Raw genomic sequence first — 19,170 nt, forward strand, 5'->3', positions numbered from 1 at the left:
AGTAACTGCTGTGTTTCAGTGAAATTCTCTTGTACAATAATTTAATAGTTGTTTAGAAGGAGTATTGTTCTTCTGTGTTGATTTATCAGTGTGTACTTTCTTCCTACCAAACAGGTTGATGTCCGAAAATCCACCCCCTCTATGGTTGATCGGCTTCAGAGGCAGATAATCATAGCTGACTGTCAAGTTTACCTGGCTGTGCTCTCGTTTGTAAAACAAGAATTGTCAGGTATTCTGAAGCATTATTTTTAATGGCATTTGCTATTCAGTGCATGCAATTGGTAATACTCTCATTTTTTAGAACACCTCGTATTTCAGTCTTTGGAAGTATGTGGTACCTCTTTGGGGCGTGATACTGATTTATTACTTGGTAAATTGAAGCCATTGTTGCTTAAGATGTGTTCCGTGGATTACGATTAGAACCAAAGTCTTTGTTCATCCTCTTGTCTCAAGAAGTTGTCATACTTAAGAGAAATTAGCAGTGCCACAGACAGGCAGATATTTTCTGGGTGGGAACCAAGTTGTGCTAATAACCTTTACAGTGAAATATGACTGGTTTAAATTTAAGTCTTTCAAAAAAATTGTTACTGAAGGCCTGAGCACATACTAAAGATTTTCTAATATACTTGAATGACCTCTTTTTTAACCTTTATAGAGGGATATAAAGTAATTTCTTAATTAGTTCAAGAGAAATGTTTCCTCCAATTTTGTAGCTTTAATACCTTGAGTGGTATAGACTCAAACTGAGTTTCTAATAGCTTGCTCTAAGGGTGGGCCCAACATCGATGCTAATTCTTTTGCTTATGTGGTAATGTGTCTCTCTGATACTGACAGCAGAAGTCAGCCACTGGGAGACTGAATTTATTTAGGGGAAAAAATTAAAAAGGAAATCAATTAAAATTTGCAATCAGATAAACATTTTCTTCCAAACCTTAAATGGAGAAAGTATATGTTGCTGCTAAGTTATAATACATACTTTTTCTTCCTAGACTATCAGAAACAAGTTCTCTTCTCGTCTCTACAGTTCTCTCCTCTATCTCATACTTGAGGATAGACTTCCTAGAATTTATCCTTCTCTTTAAGTATGTTTTACAATTGTACTTTGGCCTTCTGCTTTGTTTCAATTATCTTTCTCTTTAATCCTCATCTCTGGATTCTCCCAGTGACTGAGTCACTTACATGGTTGAGGGCTCATAGTTCCTCGATTTCCGGTAATGCAATAATGTGAGATCCCCACTTGGCCCTCCATGCTGACGCTTGCGTAACAGAGCAGTGGAACCACCTGAACCGTTTGGGGGTCGTCAAGACAGGAGCTTCACTGTTTCCTGTGATCTGACACTACTTTTTCTCGATACTCAAGGATAGTTTTAAGGAGCTATTTTAGCCATTAAGAAAGTATCTGTTAGGAGAGAAGGATAAATCAGATGTAAAATGTTTGAAGAATAAGAGTAAATGGGTATCTGGGAACTCTTTGTGTTAATCTTGCAACTCTCCTATAAGCCTGTAAGTATGTAAAAATTTAAAAAGTGAGTATATCTGTCTTTCATTTGTTTGTTCATTGGCCCATTCCACAGATAATTACGGAGCACATACAGTGTGCTAGGCACTGTGTTCCATGAGCAGACACAGGCCATGGGCCCTCATGAAATTGAGAATCACAAGCTAGTATTTTTAAAAATTATTCTGATTATAAAATTACTAAACATTGTGGTGGAAAATGAAAGGTAAGAAAGAAAGCAAGTCATCACTAATCTCACCATTTGGAGAAAATTAGTCTTTATTGCTAATAATCTTATTTTATATTTCTGTATATCTCTTCCAAAATTAAATCTGCTTTTCCCTCCTAGATTGTTTTACACACTCCCCCTGTAACTTAGGTTCAAAATGTAATTTTAAATAATTAACATATTAGTTTATCATGACCATTCTGTAATTTATTTAAACAGTTTCTCTTGGTCATTCGGGTGTTCTGTATTTTTTATTTTTTGGTTATTAGTGAAGCTGAAACTGTTTTTCTGTTTAATCCGTATACTGTATTTCTTTCACAAATTACCTTGTGAAATGTCCTTTACTCATTTTTCCCAATAGGTTGATGTTAATCAATTATTTAACCTTGTTTATTGTAGGTTTTTAACAGTGCACTTGGTTCTTTCTGAAGCCAGATACTTTGTTGAATGTAATATTAATTATGAAATGAAATACTGACAGACATGAATAATAAATGTATGCAGTGGTCATTTGCTTTATGAATAGCTCAGTGTTTGTTTCAAACAAATGTAATTAAAAGTGGGCTATACTTGCCTTTTAGAAACACATTGGGTTATTAAACTATAAAATATTTACTTCTTTTGGGGGTCCATTCTTAGAAAACATTTTTGATGGATAATTTTTTCCTCCTTGGATATGTTTGTTATAGGTGCCCCTCCCCCACCCCTTGAGTGGTTGGCACAGAAGTGAGTGGGGGGAGTCACATGCTCACCTGAGTTCCAGGTAGATGTGAGTCTGTGTGAATTTTTATAATGCTTCATAGTGTTAAAAGAATTCTTGTCCTTTCCCCCATTTGAACTTCTTTATAATCAATTTGCTCCATCTTGCTTCATTTTCCCATACTACTTGTAAGGATATTTTAAATTATCCAAGGGCTTTCCCCACCCCCAGTGAACGTCAATTAATTACTTTTATAATAAAAAGGAGTTATTTTTAAAACCTATTTATGGTACTTGCCACCTTGTTTTATGTTTCCTTTATTTCCTTTTGGACTTTAAGATAGGCTCCATGACTCACACTTTTTGACATAATATGTGCTCAACAGATTTTCCCCAAAGGAGATTGCTTTTCTTATTTTACAGATGAGGCAGTTGAGGCTGAATGATTTGGTTGAGGTTGAACAATTTACACAATTCATTAGTGATGACAGAATCAGCACCTGAGCCACGGGTTTCTGTTTCCATACCTGGATCCCTAATGTTCCCTCCATTTCTCATCACCTTAGTGTGGCTACTTGAGCGGCCCACCCTCTCCCATGGCCTTCTCCCTCACCACCCACGCCCACTCTCCGTGCCTTCTAAGGAACTAGCCCCTGGAAGGTGATAACAGCCTGTTGACTCACATGCTTCTCCAGGCCGCGTTCTCTGTGTGGCCACTGCAACCATCTTTCTTTCTTTTCTTATAGTTCATTTTTCATTGTATTTTTTCCATTACCATTTATGCCGCCTGTGCCCTCTTCCACCCCCCTCACCCCTGCAGCCACCACAGTGTCGCCCGTGCCCATCCATTCTTTTTCCTTTTCGCTTTTTGTTTCTGTTTCTTCTCCTCCTTCTCCTCCTCCTCCTTCTCCTCTTCCTTCTCTTTCTTTTTTTCTTTTTTATGGCCACGTAGCGTTCCATTGTGTAAACATCCCGTAGTTGTTTTATCCACTCATGTACTAATGGACACCAGGGCTGCTTACAAATCTCGGCTATTGTAAGTAAGGCTGCAATGAACATAGGGGTGCATATAGACTTTCAAATTAGTGTTACTGGTTGCTTTGGATAAATTCCCAGCAGTGGGATCTCTGGGTCCTAAGGCAGTTTCACTTTTAATCTTTTGAGGTATCTCCATACTGCTTTTCACAGTGGCTGCACCAATATACATTCCCACCAACAGTACACGGGGGTTCCCTTTTCTCCACATCCTTGTCAGCACTTGTTGCTTGTTGATTTAGTGACGGTAGCCATTCTGACAGATGTCATTGTGGTTTTTAATTTGCATTTCTCTGATGATTAGTGACGTTGAGCATCTTTTCATATGTCTGTTAGCCATCTGTATGTCCTCTTGGGAGAAGTGCCTTCAGGTCCTTTGCCCATCTTTTAATTGGATTGTTTGTTTTTTGGTGTTGAGTTTTGTAAGTTCTTTATAAATTTTGGATATTAACCCCATGTCAGATGTATTGGTGAGTATGTTCTCCCCATATCAGATGTATTGGTGAATATGTTCTCCCATTCAGTGTGTTGTCTTTTCATTTTGTTGATGGTTTCCTTTGCTGTGCAGAAACTTTTTAGTTTGATTGTAGTCCCATTTGTTAATTTTTTCATTTGTTTGGAACCATTTTTCTCAAACTTGTTATACTCTGCTTTAAACTCTTAGCTGTTCTGCATCACCTACAAAGGAAAGTCCAGACTCGCCGCTCAGGTGGCATGTAGGAACCTGGCCCCCTTCCCAGCCTTCCTGCCTTCCTACCATGGCACCTGGCCAAGCAGAGCTTGCGGGTTCCCTGAGGGGCCTTTGCTGCCACAGGCCTTTTGGCACACTGCCTTCTCAGCCTGGAACGCCCCTACTCCTTTTCCTTCTCCCTTGCCTATCCAGGTGCAGCCCAGGCCAGCTTCCTTTGTGGAGTCCTTGTGGACTTCAGCCCCTGGCCTTTGTTGCTGTGTGTGTGCCCTATACATAGTCAGCCAGAGAATTAATCTCACAGCAATACCAATTTTTCTTTACACGTTGTCTACAGTATTAGACTGCAGACTCCTCGAAGGCAGGGACTTGTGTCTACCTGCTGTCTCTCCCCCGACATTTATTGAGTGCTTACCACGTGTCAGGCACTGTGAGGTAATAGATGCTAATGGTCTGGAGATGGATGAAATGTCATTCTTGCCCTGAGGAAACTGATGACTTAGCAAGAGAGGAAGAGAAGTAAATATATTATTCAGGATGATATTTTAACTGGTAGACATAGAAGTTAGTCATAGAGGTTGTACAGGGAATGAGCAGTTCCTGATCTCTGCCCAGGAAGATCAGGGATTCCTGATCCTGTCCCTGAGCAGCGTCTAAAGAATGAAAGTCCATTTTCCTCTGTGTCCCTAGCACCTGATATAGTAGCCTTACCTAGCACGTGGTGGGTGTGTAAAATGTGAATTCAAGGAAGGGTGCTGCCATTCAGGAAAGAGAGGTGTGATACGGAGCCCCAGGGAGCCCCAGGAATAATGGGGATTGGAGAAGTGAGTCTATTGGAAGTCTGGTGACTGGGGTAAACATCATAATGATGAGGTAGGCTGACTAGTAAAAACTAAATCACCTGTTCTCCCTTCCAAAGTCTGTTGAGCAGGTCACAAGAAAAGCCAGCCTGGACTTCTTCCATTATAGGGTTAACCAGTCTTATCCAGGACAAGTGAAAAGACCACATTGTTATAGTAGGAGTTTTTACCAGACACAGTCCCCACAGAAACATCTACATAGTTTTTTCCGAGATAAAATTGGTAAAACTTGATATTTTCATTTTCCAGACAACTCTTACCCTTTCCCACCTCACCCCCACTTGTTATGGGGACAGGGCTCCTCTCTCCCCCTCATCTACCAGCTGACTGAGGCTGGCCCCAGTAGAGGAGGGCACGTGGTCTTTGCTTTGTTTTCCGCTCTCTGTGACTTCCTCCACAGGCACAATAATAATGACTGAATGATTTATACTTGACCTTTCAGAGGAGCCATATGGAAGGCCACGTGGAGTGTGGGGCTCTTGAACGCAGTTCATCCGTGTGCTGGGAAGACTTGTGCTCACTGGCCACACGACTGCTCCACTGGGCGCGGAACCCCTCCTGCAGCAGCGAGGGGCTGTCTGCCTGCTGTCTGCCCGGAGCCGGCCTGATGCTCACTCGGCCTTGGCTCCTCCGCTGGGCTCTGGCGGTGCTCTGACGGTTTAGTCACGGTGTTTGGAACTGGGAGTAGGGCAGGTCCTGGGGAAACTGCTTCAACAAGTTGGGCTTAGAAAGTAGTGAGAACAAAATCTGTCTCCCTGTGTATTAACTTTGTTTCCCATGTATTTCAGTTTATAATCTTTGATTTAAGTCAAAACACTGGGCTCTGCTCATCTGGCTCAAATTAATTTCATTGAAACTTGGTACTATCCAACATGTGCTTTTAAACCCTGGCACCTAAGCTTCTATTTTAGGCAAGGAATTAAAGACATGCTGAATTAATTTAATTTTTACTCTATAAAAATAGATGTTTACCATGCTGGGTTTTGTTTCATTCACTGAGTTCTGTGTAGTTAGTGTGGATGGTTTTTTACATTTGTTTCCATTGCTGCCATCCTTTTGCTGTAGGTCTTCATCTGATACCTGCTTTACTACAATCCATTTTCCTAACCGCTAATTCCTTCAACCCCCAATCTTAGAAATGCCCTGCTTCTCCTGCGCCGGTCTCTGTTCCTCAGCTGGACATCAGGGGCGCCCGTAATCTGAGCGCATCATCCCTGTACCCTTTCACCCCCTGCCCCCTGTTTTACTTGTGCCTTTGTGCCATCCCTGGTTTCTTGCTCCTGCAGTGCCGCCTTTCCCTGAATGGAAACTCCGCTCCCTGCACTGGCCTGGAAAATACAGGATAGAATGGAGTTAATTTTTTCCCTCTAAATTTCCAGTTAGGCTTGGGGATAGGAGAGATTAAAGATTTTTACTAAAATCCTGCAACATGTATTTTGCACTTTCTAATTTGTTTATTTATTTTTTATTTATTTATTACATAGAGAAGAATCTAATGACAAAAAGGAAATTTAAAAAAATCAGTTCACTCCTAATCTCAACATTATTTGTTTTCGTTTTCTATGTATGACCCAATGGAGCATAAGTAATGAGACTCACAGGGGTGGGCAAAAGTAGGTTTATAGATGTGAGTATGTGAAATAGTTTATTCTTGAATTAGTATAAACCTACTTTTGCCCAACCCTGTATGTAGTCTTAAGTTACCAAATTATTTTTTAGTTGTCTTATTTTTAAATTTATTGTGGACATTTGGAGGGCTGAGATTATTTATGCCTTATCATTCTTTTGTGTCCCTCAGGGGCCAAGAACAATAGCTGATTAATATTTTTAAAGTTTTTTAAGTTTTCTTTTTCTTTAATTATTTTTACCCATGGCCAGTGTTTGTTTCTCTTCAGTTAGATCCCAACTGCTTTTGTGTTCTCAAGAGTATATATCTTAGTTTGCTTTTTCTTTTTCTATTTTTCTGTTCAGGTTTGGCCTTTTGAATCATAAGTGAGACATCTTTCATGCTTGTGAGCATATTGTTAGCATACAAAGAAGTTCTAGGGTTTTCTCAAACATTTATTTTCCCCCAGTACTTCTGTTCAAGAGGGAAAAAGTCTCTGAGCCTCTCGAAAGCAGGATCCATGTCTTATTCCTTATTTGATGCCTGAAATGTAATACTCACTCAAATATTTTTGTTAAATTGAACTGAATGAAAATAAATTGTTCAAACATATATTACTTTTATAATTATAAAGTTATAAAGATAGTTTCCTTAAAAAAAAAAAAGCCTTGATTGACGAATCTGTGAGCGTGTTCCCCTATCTTACAGCACTCAGTGGCCTGAGGTGACAGGACATTAATTATCTACAGTTTGCGGGACGGTTTTGAATTGTGGTCCAATAGGAGATACGGTCATCATTTGTCAGAAAATTGGCGCGTTTAAGTAAAATAATAGCTTGATTCCATGGATTGGGGGCCCTCAGAACTTTGAGGTTCAATGATTTGCTTGGAGGACTCAGCCTGTAATCATGCCCATGGCTTTGATTTATTGCAGTGAAGGTTACAAAGCAAAATCAGCAAAGAAAAAGGTGAACAGGGTGAATGCTAGGAGAGGCTCTCCAGTTCTCTCCGCTGGAGTTGCACAGGCTGTGCTCAGTTCCCAGGCAACGTGGGCGACAACGCAGGTGAAATGCTGCCAACTGGGGAAGCTCGTTAGAGACTCAGGGCCCAGAGTTTTTGTGGGTTGCTACCATGTGGGCACCCCTGCCTTGCACAGACCCAATCCCATGCTCCCAGAAGAAAAGCAGGTGTTCAACATAAAACATTGTTTATACAAACAGTGTAGGCACAGTGAGCCACTTACCAGTTCTGGAAATGGTGGGAACCCTCCCAAATCCAAGTTCCCAGATACCAGCCAAGGACCAGCAATGTAAGCAGGTCTTTCAAAGGAGAGCAGTAGGCCTGCTGTATTAACTCTTTTCTATACATACCACATATTCTTAGCTCACTTTCAATTCAGGGATTGGACCTTTATAAATCAGATTTTATGTACTAAATTAACTCTTTAAAATCTTCTTTTCCTGCTGTTCTAAAGGGCCCGGAAGCCTAGGATAGTTCACCTTGTCTTATGTTTATACATTGGGGTCACAGCGTTGGTGCCATGTTGGTAACAGTGCCCAGTGGATAAGCTCCCTTCTGCTGTTATGAGAGAACTATTTGATAGAAAGTTCCCTGGGGAAGACCTTTTTCTCAAAACGTGTGTTGATGACACACTCAGATAAGCACAAATAAATCGACTCCCTCTTCCTTTCCTCCTCAGAAGGGGAAAATGTGCAATGAGGAGAGGCTGAGGCAGGGCCCGAGGGCCTGTCTGAGAGGGGCCCTTGGGGCGTGGGGCGAGGGAAAGCACCCAGGTCTTTGCTCTGAGCTCTGAAGTTGTCTTTGTGACACATGCTCAAGAAGGCTCTGTAAAGAAAAATCGCCCTGATGGAAGCAACTTTAAAAAGGACAGATTTTCACCCTCTGGTATGAAGCAGCTTCTTTGCCAGCCTTCTTCGCTGGGCCTCTCTAAGCGGAGACCATGGGTGAGCACCATTGCCGCAGACCTGATAAAGTGATCATCCTAAGGTGTGAGTAAGCCACTCACAGGCATTAGGTAGGGAAGCGCTGCGGATTCTCTGTACTCCTACATTTAACACTAAGGACTTTTTTTGTTAATAAACTGGCCATTTGTTTATCCAATAAATAGGAATCCTTTCTGTTGTGTGTTTTATTTTTTTGGCAAGTCTCCATTCTTGGTGCTTGAATGTAAATTTAGCAATGAACTAGACTTAACACTGGCTCTTGAGGAGGAATGAAGCACAAGTTAGACAAATGTAAGAGTTAAAAATGTAGGCTGATGAGGAAAGTACTCTGGTAATTCAGAGACATGGGAGAGGCTAATGCTTCACAGGACGTGTGAAAAAGAGCCAGATTCAGGTGATGCTCACATGCTCAGTCATTCACTCATTCTTTCATTCAGTATGTGTTATAAACTATGCGCTAGCTCATGGCGGGGGGGCGGGGAGGCTTGATACAACAGCGCACAAAAAAATACTTGGTTCTTTCCAAGGGTTCGTCCAGTGTAGGAACAGGAAACAGACAACCAGTAAAGAATTTAAGCCCAATAAAGAAAACAAGGTGCAATGATAGATGATAATTTTTTTGTTTTGTTTTGTTTTACAATTTTACATGAGTTTCAGGCTGTCCTTCAATATCGTTTATTAACATAGGTAAATTATTTTTAATGCTTATTTTTTCATGCTTTTCCCCCCTTCTCTTTGTAGCGTATATAAAAGGTGGGTGGATCCTTAGGAAGGCCTGGAAGATTTACAACAAATGCTACCTGGACATCAATGCCCTCCAGGAACTGTATCAGAAGAAGCTTACTGAAGAGCCCTTGACTTCTGATGCTGCAAATGATAATCATATTGTGACTGAAGGGGTGTCTGAGGAGTCTCTAAACAGACTGAAAGGTGCTGTTAGCTTTGGATATGGCCTTTTTCACCTTTGCATATCCATGGTGCCCCCAAACCTGCTCAAAATCATCAACCTGCTGGGTTTTCCTGGAGACCGCCTACAGGGCCTTTCTTCACTGATGTATGCAAGCGAAAGTAAGGACATGAAGGCCCCTTTAGCTACGTGAGTAGCTATATTGCAATGCTTTGGTAGATAATGTAGTGTTGAAAGTAAGTGAACAACAATCAAAACCTTTAAAGGAAACTTCAGGTAAAATGCTTGGTTGGTTGACATGATGCCGTGCTTAATGTCTTTCAATGCAATGCCAAGGACCGTGTTTTTGATGGAGTTTATAAAAGCCGTCTTTAGAGAACAGGGCACTGTTCTTAAGTATCATACATGACTCCTGTATTTAAACAGGTAAAATAATCCTATTTTCAACCTTAAATGGTTTTGTAAGCAATTTTTGTGACCTTGACCACAGTCACTGAGATTCACATTCTGATTTTTGGACTTAAAGGATACAAATCTGATAAGACTTTTCTGTGATTCTGACATTTTTTATTCTTATTTCCTCATTGGTTAATTTTCCTCAATGATTCTTGTTGGTCCCTTGGTCTCTTATATGTATATGGCTTTGGATAGTTCATGCTACTCCATGACATTGAGTCCTAGTTTAAGCTTACCTGACAATTATGTAAACACAAGAGTATATAGTATCTAGAGCGAGGATCCTCTCATTGCTCCATCAGTTAAAAATGATAATGATTTTATTCAAATTTGGAAAAAATGTTTACCATTTGCAATTTGAGTAGTTTTACCAGGTAATATATGTACTTTGACCTTATACCACTTGCCAAAATTTTTCCAAAAAATGTTGATATCATAGAGAACCCTAGTGACTTCTATTCCTACTCCTGTCAGTATGGAGGAATTTGATGTTAACTTTTCTTAATCAGTGGTAGCTGTTGAAGAGATCATTAATTTTTCATTTCAAAAATATTTGTGCTTCATCAGACTTATTAAATTACACAGTGGTCCTTTATTAATTTGACTTAGGGACTTGTAACTTGTGATGATTTGTCTGTTATATCTTATTTTCTGAGAAAAGAGTGAATTGGATTAATTATGTAAGGTGGCCTGATACACAAAAGAGAACCAAATGTATGAATATGCTAGAAACACACACTTACATGAAAATATTTATTGCATTGGTTAAATATTTTTGTTCATTAAAGAAGATTCCAATGAATCTATCTTGTTTAATTAGTGTAAGATGGCATTTTTCTTGAAAGGGATGAATTTGAAGTGATGAAATTCTAAGTAATTTACTTGTTTTTAAAATTGAGCATTCTCTGAGGCCAGAGAAAGGGCGTTTTACCTAGTCCTCTCAATTACTTAACCCAATTAAGTTTCATTTTGCCTGTGATTCCTGTATTTAAATTCAGATTCTGAGACGTGCACACTGTTAACGTTTGTGAACACTGGAGAAAACATTTTTCTTTTGTAAAGAGTAATGCTTTCTTTAGAGGGGACAGTAAATTCATGGTGACCAGGGACTGTTTTTAACTTGTGCATTGATGAGCAAATGTGTAGAGATTCATCTAGAAGCCTCGGAAGAGCTAAATGCTTCTATCATCTTATTTTCCTCTCACCTGATAGAAGGGGGTATGCTGATTTATATGTTGTGCGAAAGTTGCAGCTTTCCAAATACTGAAAAAATTACAATGGGAAATGATAGTCTGATTTTACTTCAGAGACTGAATAGTAAGCTTTGGCAAGGAGTGTGCTTTGGATGAGGACATACTGATTTGTGAAAAGTAGAAGCATTCTCCGAAAAGACTCCTGTTCAACATTTCTCTCCCTCTTCCTTTAGATTAGCTCTGCTCTGGTACCACACTGTAGTCCGCCCATTTTTTGCCTTGGATGGCAGTGATAACAAAGCAGGCCTGGATGAAGCAAAGGAAATTCTTCTCAAAAAAGAAGCTGCTTATCCAAATTCTTCCCTCTTTATGTTTTTCAAGGGACGCATACAACGATTAGAGGTATTGTGCCTTTCTCATTTTTAAAAAATAAAGCCTCTGTTGATCCCATCTATAATTCTCACTTGGGAACAAGCATCACAATAAGCCCTAATGTCAAGGGTTGAGGAACAGTTTTGTTCTTGTGCCTTTCATGGTGTCATTGCTACAAAAGACGTGCGGCAACCTAAGATGTTGGTCAGTTGTCTTCTGTTCAGGAGACGTGGGCGAAGCAGGGCTGAGATTCCGCGCCGGCAGTGAGATGAGGTTGGTGTACTCTAAGCTGGAGGCCGGGGAGCATTAGCAAGTCTGTCAGTTGAAGAACACAAAATATAGTTTTTTCTTTTGGGGGGTTACTAATAATCTGCTTCTAAATTTTCATTTTGGCTAATAGTGGATTTACACACAAGTTATTGCCTTAAATGTCAAGGACAGTATCAGCTTTGAAATTGCAGTAGCTTTTATTTTTTGTGTGCTTCGTTTGGCTAGATACTGTGCCGGACTGTTGCCATCCCATTTAATCCTCAGAACAGCCATATGGTGTAGATAGGACATTGTCATCAACATTTTATAGACGAGAAGAAAGGCGATCCCAGAGGGCTTTAAGTGACTTCCCAAACTCACCCAGCAAGTGAGGCCTGGCTAATTCCAGAAGCAGAACATGGCCTGACCCTGTGGGAGGCAGATTACTCTACTTCTCCTTTGCACCTGTTTTTTGTTTGTTTGTTTGTTTGTTTGTTTGTTGTTTTTTTGTCTGCTTGCTTGAGGACATGAGGATTTGGACAAAAGTGAAAATGTTCATAAGAAATAACTCATACATATGAAAGAAGGTGGCTGTCTGCTAGGTGAACCACCCATATTCTTACCACTATTAGTAGTGAATCTGAAGTTTGAATAACATCTGTCTTCCAGGTAACCAGGCACTCTACAGAAGCCCGCCCCCAGCAAATGCCATGAGTGCTTTTGAAGATTTTTGCCTTAGAATGTTTTCATGAGCACAGGGTTATTTTGTGAGAGAGAGAGAGAGAGAAAGAAAGAGAGAGAGAGAGAGAGAGAGAGCAATACAGTGTATATTATTTCCCCAATAATTTTTTTCCTTCATGAATTACCTCCTTAAATCTGAGGACTCCTCACTTTCATATATGGAAGTTGTATTTTAGGGATTAGATTAATAATTTATCACTATTGAAACACAGCATGGAAAGCTCACCAGGATGTGAATTATTTAAACCCAGGTCCAAGGTATTTTTCTTCTTGTTATCTAGACACTGGTTTTCTTTGCATTTAGGTTCACGAGCCTTTAGTTATATTCCTTCCTTTTTTTTCTCTTGCTGTTGTTGCCAGACTAAAGAGGCCTGTTTGCCTGTGTGCATCAAAGCCCAGTAAGATAACAATAGGAGCCTGCAGCAAAGAAAGTAAGGATTTGTTTTTAGGAAGTGGCCCATGCCCACAGTCACAGACCAGCTAATGCCTAAATACACGGCTTCCCAATGGCTTCCAGGGAATGAGTTATATAGGGGAAAAATTATTTTTTAAATTTTGTTTATTGATTTTAGAAATAGAGGAAGGAGGAGGGAGGGAGGGAGAAAGAGAAGGAAACATCGATTTGTTCCACTTTGCTTTACATTCATTGGTTGCTTCTTATATGTACCCTGACTGAGGATTGGACCTGCAACCTAGCATGTCGGGACGATGCTCTAACCAACTAAGCTACCTAGTCAGGGCTGGAAAAATCATTAGTCATGGTGATTAAGAGAGTTAGGATCATGGTGAGGGCCGCGGTCTCTACTGATTGATTGGTGGGTGGTTGATGAGTGCATCTGGTCCTGATGTCAACCGTGGGGTCGCTTCATCTGGTTTCCCCATTTCTTAGCCTGGAGCTGAAACACAACTGAGGCCTAAATGTTATCTCTGGTTTAACTGAAACTCTCTCTGTGTGGTCAACAGACCCAAGGCTTTTTCCTAAGATTATTCGATGCTGAGCAGAATAGAAACAGACTCATGGACAAAAAGAACAGACCAACAGCTGTCAGAGGGGAGGGGGTTGGGAAGATGGGTGAAAAAGGTGAATGGATTAAGCAAAAAAAAAAAAAAAAAAAAGGGAAAGAAAAAGGCCCTCATAGACAACAGCATGGTAATTACCAGAAGGAATTGGGGGTAGAGGGAGGTAGAAGGGGGTAAAGGGGCAATAAAGGATGATGGAAGGAGACTGGACTTGGGGTGGTGCACACGATACAATATACAGATGACGTGTTACAGAATCGTATACCTGAAATCTGTATAATTTTATTAACTAATGTCACTCCAAATAAATTCAATAAAAAATAAAAACAGAAGACTATTTGATGCTGATCAGAACCTCATTGTGTTGAGGGCTTAATGATTAAGGGAGTGGCCTTGCAAGGGAAGGAGAAGGCTGGCAAGTCAGGGGGCCGGGTGAGGCCAAGGCGAATCCAAAGGGAAAGGAGGAGAACGGTCATATTAAAGAAAGGAAGTTTCTGTGCAGTTACACTACCTTAAAAACATAGTTCTGATCAATCTTTTGAGTGGTCCAGTTTACATGTTAGTGTTCTTTTCTTTCAAAGTCAAGTTTAAGGTGTTACATATAGGAAAAGATGTGCAAGCTACTAAAGTTTCTCTTCTCACTTGGGTTTGTGCAGGAGGAAATAAAACTGTAAAAGGAAATTTCACATTGACTTAAGCCGTCTCACTTCAGTGATCATTTGTGAAATGAAAGTTGGGTACAGGGTAAGAGCTCTCCTAGATGTAAGTTTCTTAAAGGATAAGCATTATAAATTTTGATTAACTGACTGTGACACTAGGTTTAGTGTTCAGCAGAGATGCTGACTGGGGTGAGAGCCTGCAGTTCACAGTTGTGAGCACACAGTGGGAGGCACTGCATCATCAGGTCTTTATTAGAACTCTCTTTATGCTGCTAATTGGCGAGGTTCTGAATTGGGTTTTGAAGCTGTTAAATAGAAATGTAAAAGGATTTATATTTTGTTATGCTTGCCATTTTAGTTAATTTTGTACTTAAAAAATGCTTAACTTTTAGCTAAACTAAGTAAACTTTTCCCCCCAAAACTTAATATGGCACAGTTTTAGTTTGTGCCACAATTGATTCCTGTTAGGGACCGAGCGCACGCTAAGAGCGAGGGGTCCTTCATTGTTGGAGGGAGGGTTCTAGCAGTGAGGAAGCAACAGTGCCATTAAAGGATTCTTAGGAATACAGTTTTGGGAGGTACACAGACAACATTATAGCTCTTACCAGGTGTACAGTCTCTGTTAGGGGAAATACTATGATCTGAGTGCAGTAGTGGATGCTGGAACTTTTTCACTGTGAGCAGCCTGCTTACCCAACTGATGTTTGGTTTTAAGGAAAAAACAAAGGCCAAAAGATCTGTTACTGCTTGTTTAGTAAGCTGTACCTGAGGGTTAAATGAAATGTGATTAGTGCTTCTGTTTGGCCCTTCCCCGAGGCCCAGAGGATGAAAGGGTTTTAGGGCTCACCTGAAACCTTACTGATGTTACCCTCCAGGGGTCCAGAAACCCGTTATTTGCTACTGTTTCTAGGTAACCCTGTAGGAAGCTGTCAGATGGTGATGTCCTTCATTGCAGGTGAGGACCTTGGCCCCAAGGGGCTATGAGGCGGCTCTTCTCAAAGGCTAAGGCCTGTAACGCCCCAGCTCAGTTTACAAAAACAGACACTGAATTTGCTTGCAAAGAATCTTTGTCTTCTCAGTGAGCATTTAGGTTAGAGATGGAACCTCTTGAGATCTTTTTATCAGCAAACACAGAACATGGTCTGAGGGCTTGAATTTAGGCAGCTATGTCTTATTAAAATGACTGAGTTTCTTCAAGGACTCAGAATCTGCAAAAGTATTTGACCAGCTGCCTTTCTGTAAGCTGGCTCACATACACAGTGACAAGCTCAAAATGTGCTGGTCGGTTTACTTTTTCCTGTACTCGTTATTTTCCAATTATGTGCACTTTCTCTTCTAATATCATGAACAACTCTTTATGTACTTCGGGACAGTTTCTAGTTTGTATGGGAAGATGGCATTGAACATATCCACCAATTGGGCCACTCCCATATAGTCCTTATTGTAGTGGCTTCATTATTTTCTGTTTTATGGCCTAACATGGTGTAGCAGTGAAGTCCGACACCTTTGGGGACCCTTTATACCTCAGGATGGCGAGAACCTCTGCTCTCTGGGGCTGGAGCAGCTCACGCGTGTCAGAACTCTGCCTTTTCTGCCTTGGTTCCTCTCCACTGCGCGTCTACATGCCCCACCTGCAGTCTTTCCATCCTCCTGTGTTGTCCTTGCTACCTGTCTTACTGCCTCTCCTGTCTGTGCTGACTCCCTCCTTGTGACTGTCATACTGCTGTGTGGGGTAAATTGGTTCATACAGCACTTAGCATGTGATAAGTGCTTTCTAAGTAGTGGTGCGATGGTAGTGGTTATTCTTACTGAGTTGTTATTATTCTTACTGAGTGCTTAAGCTTGGGGTGTAGGGTATCCCATTTTTTTTCTCTTCTCAGGAGAAATAACTTGTTTTGGTGTTGAGAGCTTTCAGCAAAGCAAGGCCTGTGATTAGGAAAAAATGGGTGTGCATGTAGCTACAGGAGCTATAGGTACTATATAGTTAATATATTGTATTTACTTTTCCCTAAATTTCCACTATGAAAAAAGCTATTAGGAAATTAATTGTGACTTATATAGTAATCTCAGTTTTAAAATATAGTTTTGAATTTTTGTATTTTTTATTAATTTTCATTCAGTTAAGCCTATGGTAGAGATAAGTCCATTAATATACAAGTGATTATTTTTCTGGATTGTTTTAAAAGTATTAGGGGCAAATCTAGAAGTATTAGGAACAAGTCTATATTTTAATAAACTATTTTTATTTCCCGCCAGCCCTCTTTTCTTCTCTAAACAATACAGATTTGTGCCACTTCCCCTCTTCTTAAGTTTTAACAATCTAGTTACTTAGTATGTAATATACAGAGGTATGTTTATATATATACATAATATTGTACAGTTTATGTAGTGCATCTATTTAGTAATAAAACTAATTTTTATCATTAGTCTGTTCATCTATCATAAATGTTTAAATATTTGCATGAATGAAATTCGATAAACATTCTAATGAAGTTATTATGTAAGCATTTTTGAGGACTCTTATTTTGAAACTTCCTTCCGAGCCCGGACCCATGCTTTCTGAATATCCTGCATGCTGGCATTTTAAACCTTGAGTGTGGTTTTTGGGAACAGAATTCTGGATCTAGCACAAGACTGGCCCTCAGTATATATTGAATGACTAGATGAGTCTATTGGCAGAAAATCCATTGATCAATGTGAGTGACATCATTCCTTTGTTAAGAAAGGGGGTTGATTATCAAGGACTGTCTACTCTTTTTGTGCGGTGCCTACACCTTTTCCTAAAGCCAGTTCTGAGGAAGGTACAGAAACGTTGAGAACAAGAAGAGGATGGCCTCCCAAGGAGGGTACCAAATCTGATATTTAAATTCTGATGTGCTGGCTAAAGAAGTGTGACTCTAAAGAAATGAATTAAATACACTTAAATGAGGTGAAAAGCAATTGGACTTAAATGACATCCGTGCTCCTGGCTGGGAGCTGAGGAGACCTGAGCCCCTGGCCCCCACAGGCTTATCCTGGCAGGCCCTGGACTGTTACTGCCTCTCAAGCAACTATGGCAGCTACAGCAACTACAGCACCACTGCCTGAGGACAGAACTTCCACTGCCTCAATGTGACAAGGAGGGCCTCTGATAATGAACTTGCCTTTTTGTGCGTGTGTGCCCTGTCGCGTGATCTGAGTCTTGTTGAAGCTGCCTTCCTTGTCCTTTCTGAGAAGCAGCCTCCTCCCTGCAGCCTGCTCCCCTGCTTTGCACCCCACCCCGCTTCCTGCTGAGAAAGGTGTAGGAGAGGCTGTGGTTTCCCTTTTTCAAGAGCAGTGTCCTGCTTTGACAGCTGACCTGTACTTCACCTTATTGTCCCATTTCCTTCCCAGAGGGCCTAGGGGGTTTTTGCCCTGTTTTCTGTACCAGTGAAGTTCTGTGTGAAAGGCGTTCACACTCTACCCCAGCGCGTGTAGTCCTGTCCCTGGAGCTCTTTCCACCTTTACTGTCGGCATCTTCAGTTGTCTGAGGTACCTTTTAAAAACTGACTGTAGTGCTTTCTCTTCAGACTTTTATAACAATAAAATTACATTTTTCATTGGTGCTCCCCAGAATAAGGGGGAGGCCTGTGTTGCTTTTCAGCCCCTGAGCTCACATGATTGTGGCAGGAACAGAAAAGTGATTCCTCTGGTGATTAACCTATCAGGTAGTAAAAAGAGACACAAAGTCCTTGGGAGTCATAGAGCCCTCGGGGGCCAGGGCCGAAGCGCCAGACCGGAGCAGGGCAGGGCCTGTGCTCCTTGACTCTGGGACATTTGACCGTCATCAGAGCTGTTCGGTAGCAGCGTTTCTTTGCATCTGTGGACAAGCAAGCCTGCCTCTTGTATTAGAACAGCACGCTTGCCAGCATGATGTAATGTTGTTATTTATAGGATCAGGAAAAAGGCGATGCAGGAAGAGAAATAACTCCCTGAGGTTCTTCTGTTCATTGTAGTCTTCCCTCCCTGCATCCTACGTGGCTGTCTATTACTTTAGGCACCAAGAACTCAAAGTGCCATTTATTAGAAGTACACAAAATAAGAGACTGATTATTCTGGTGAAGGAGAGATGGAGGCTATTTCTATCTTTACTTTGCAGGTAGATAAATTGATATTGTGTGGTTTAATGACTGTTCACTGAAATGAGATGATTGTAAAATTGCTAATAAGTTAAATACATTTATTATTCCTAGACTTAAACTCTATCTTTACAGGCTGTTGGTTTGAAAAGCAAGTAGAAGGATAATATTGATTCATGTCCCTGAGCTCATTAAATATGCCTCAGAGGATGAGCTTCCCCTACCTGTATGAGCCCCCAGCCCTAAGGGTGGGACCCTATTGTTAGGTGTCCTTGATAGCAGAATTGCTGAACAGACTGCTACTCAGCAGCATTAATGCTGAATCACATGTCAGTAAGTGGGTTGTCCCATGTCCTTCTCTGCGCTACAGGTGACAAGGACAGCCTCTCATTTTAAAATGCATATGTAATAGTTTAAGAGATCAAGCAACTTTATAAAAATAAGCCAGTGCTAATTAAATTCTGTTTAAATTATTTTGTGATCTTTAATACCCATATGAGACTTTATTCAGTTTTTTTAAAGAAATCTAATGTTTACATGTTTTAACAGTTTTTATAAATAACTGGTATGAAGACTATTTAGATTTCCATTGTTTTAATAATTTGGTATTTCCCTGCTGGGGAAATTGTTGTTGGGATAATAAACAGTTTTTTCCATATTACTTTGCAATATTTCACTGTGATAGCAAATACTGCAGCAAATATCTTAGCATGTTTTCCCTTGAATTATTCCTTGGGTTCTGGCTTTAGTGGAGTCATTAGTAAGATCAAAGAGTATAAAGAGCTCCATAGCTCTTGCCGAATGATGAGAGATTATGCTGAAGAAATAGTGGGCCAGAGCATAATCATTCATCAGTCAGCAGCAGTTTTCAGCTGCGTAGTTCTTTTACTTGTTTTAG

At 40.4% G+C, this 19,170-nt stretch overlaps 1 protein-coding gene across 1 annotated transcript in view; it reads left to right on the forward strand.

The window, feature by feature from the left end:
• The window catches only part of TTC39C (tetratricopeptide repeat domain 39C), a 103,348-nt gene that overhangs the window by 60,065 nt on the left and 24,113 nt on the right, over positions 1-19,170 (forward strand). The window contains exons 4-6 of the mRNA XM_054583457.1: positions 115-229; positions 9,320-9,674; positions 11,368-11,536. Coding sequence (XP_054439432.1) covers positions 115-229; positions 9,320-9,674; positions 11,368-11,536 — 639 coding nt within the window. The remainder of the gene's footprint in view (positions 1-114; positions 230-9,319; positions 9,675-11,367; positions 11,537-19,170) is intronic.

Source organism: Pteronotus mesoamericanus, unplaced genomic scaffold (genome assembly GCF_021234165.1).
Source record: "Pteronotus mesoamericanus isolate MK-2021 breed Mesoamerican mustached bat unplaced genomic scaffold, CSHL_Meso_final contig_74, whole genome shotgun sequence".
In the NCBI taxonomy this organism is placed as follows: Eukaryota; Metazoa; Chordata; class Mammalia; order Chiroptera; family Mormoopidae; genus Pteronotus; species Pteronotus mesoamericanus.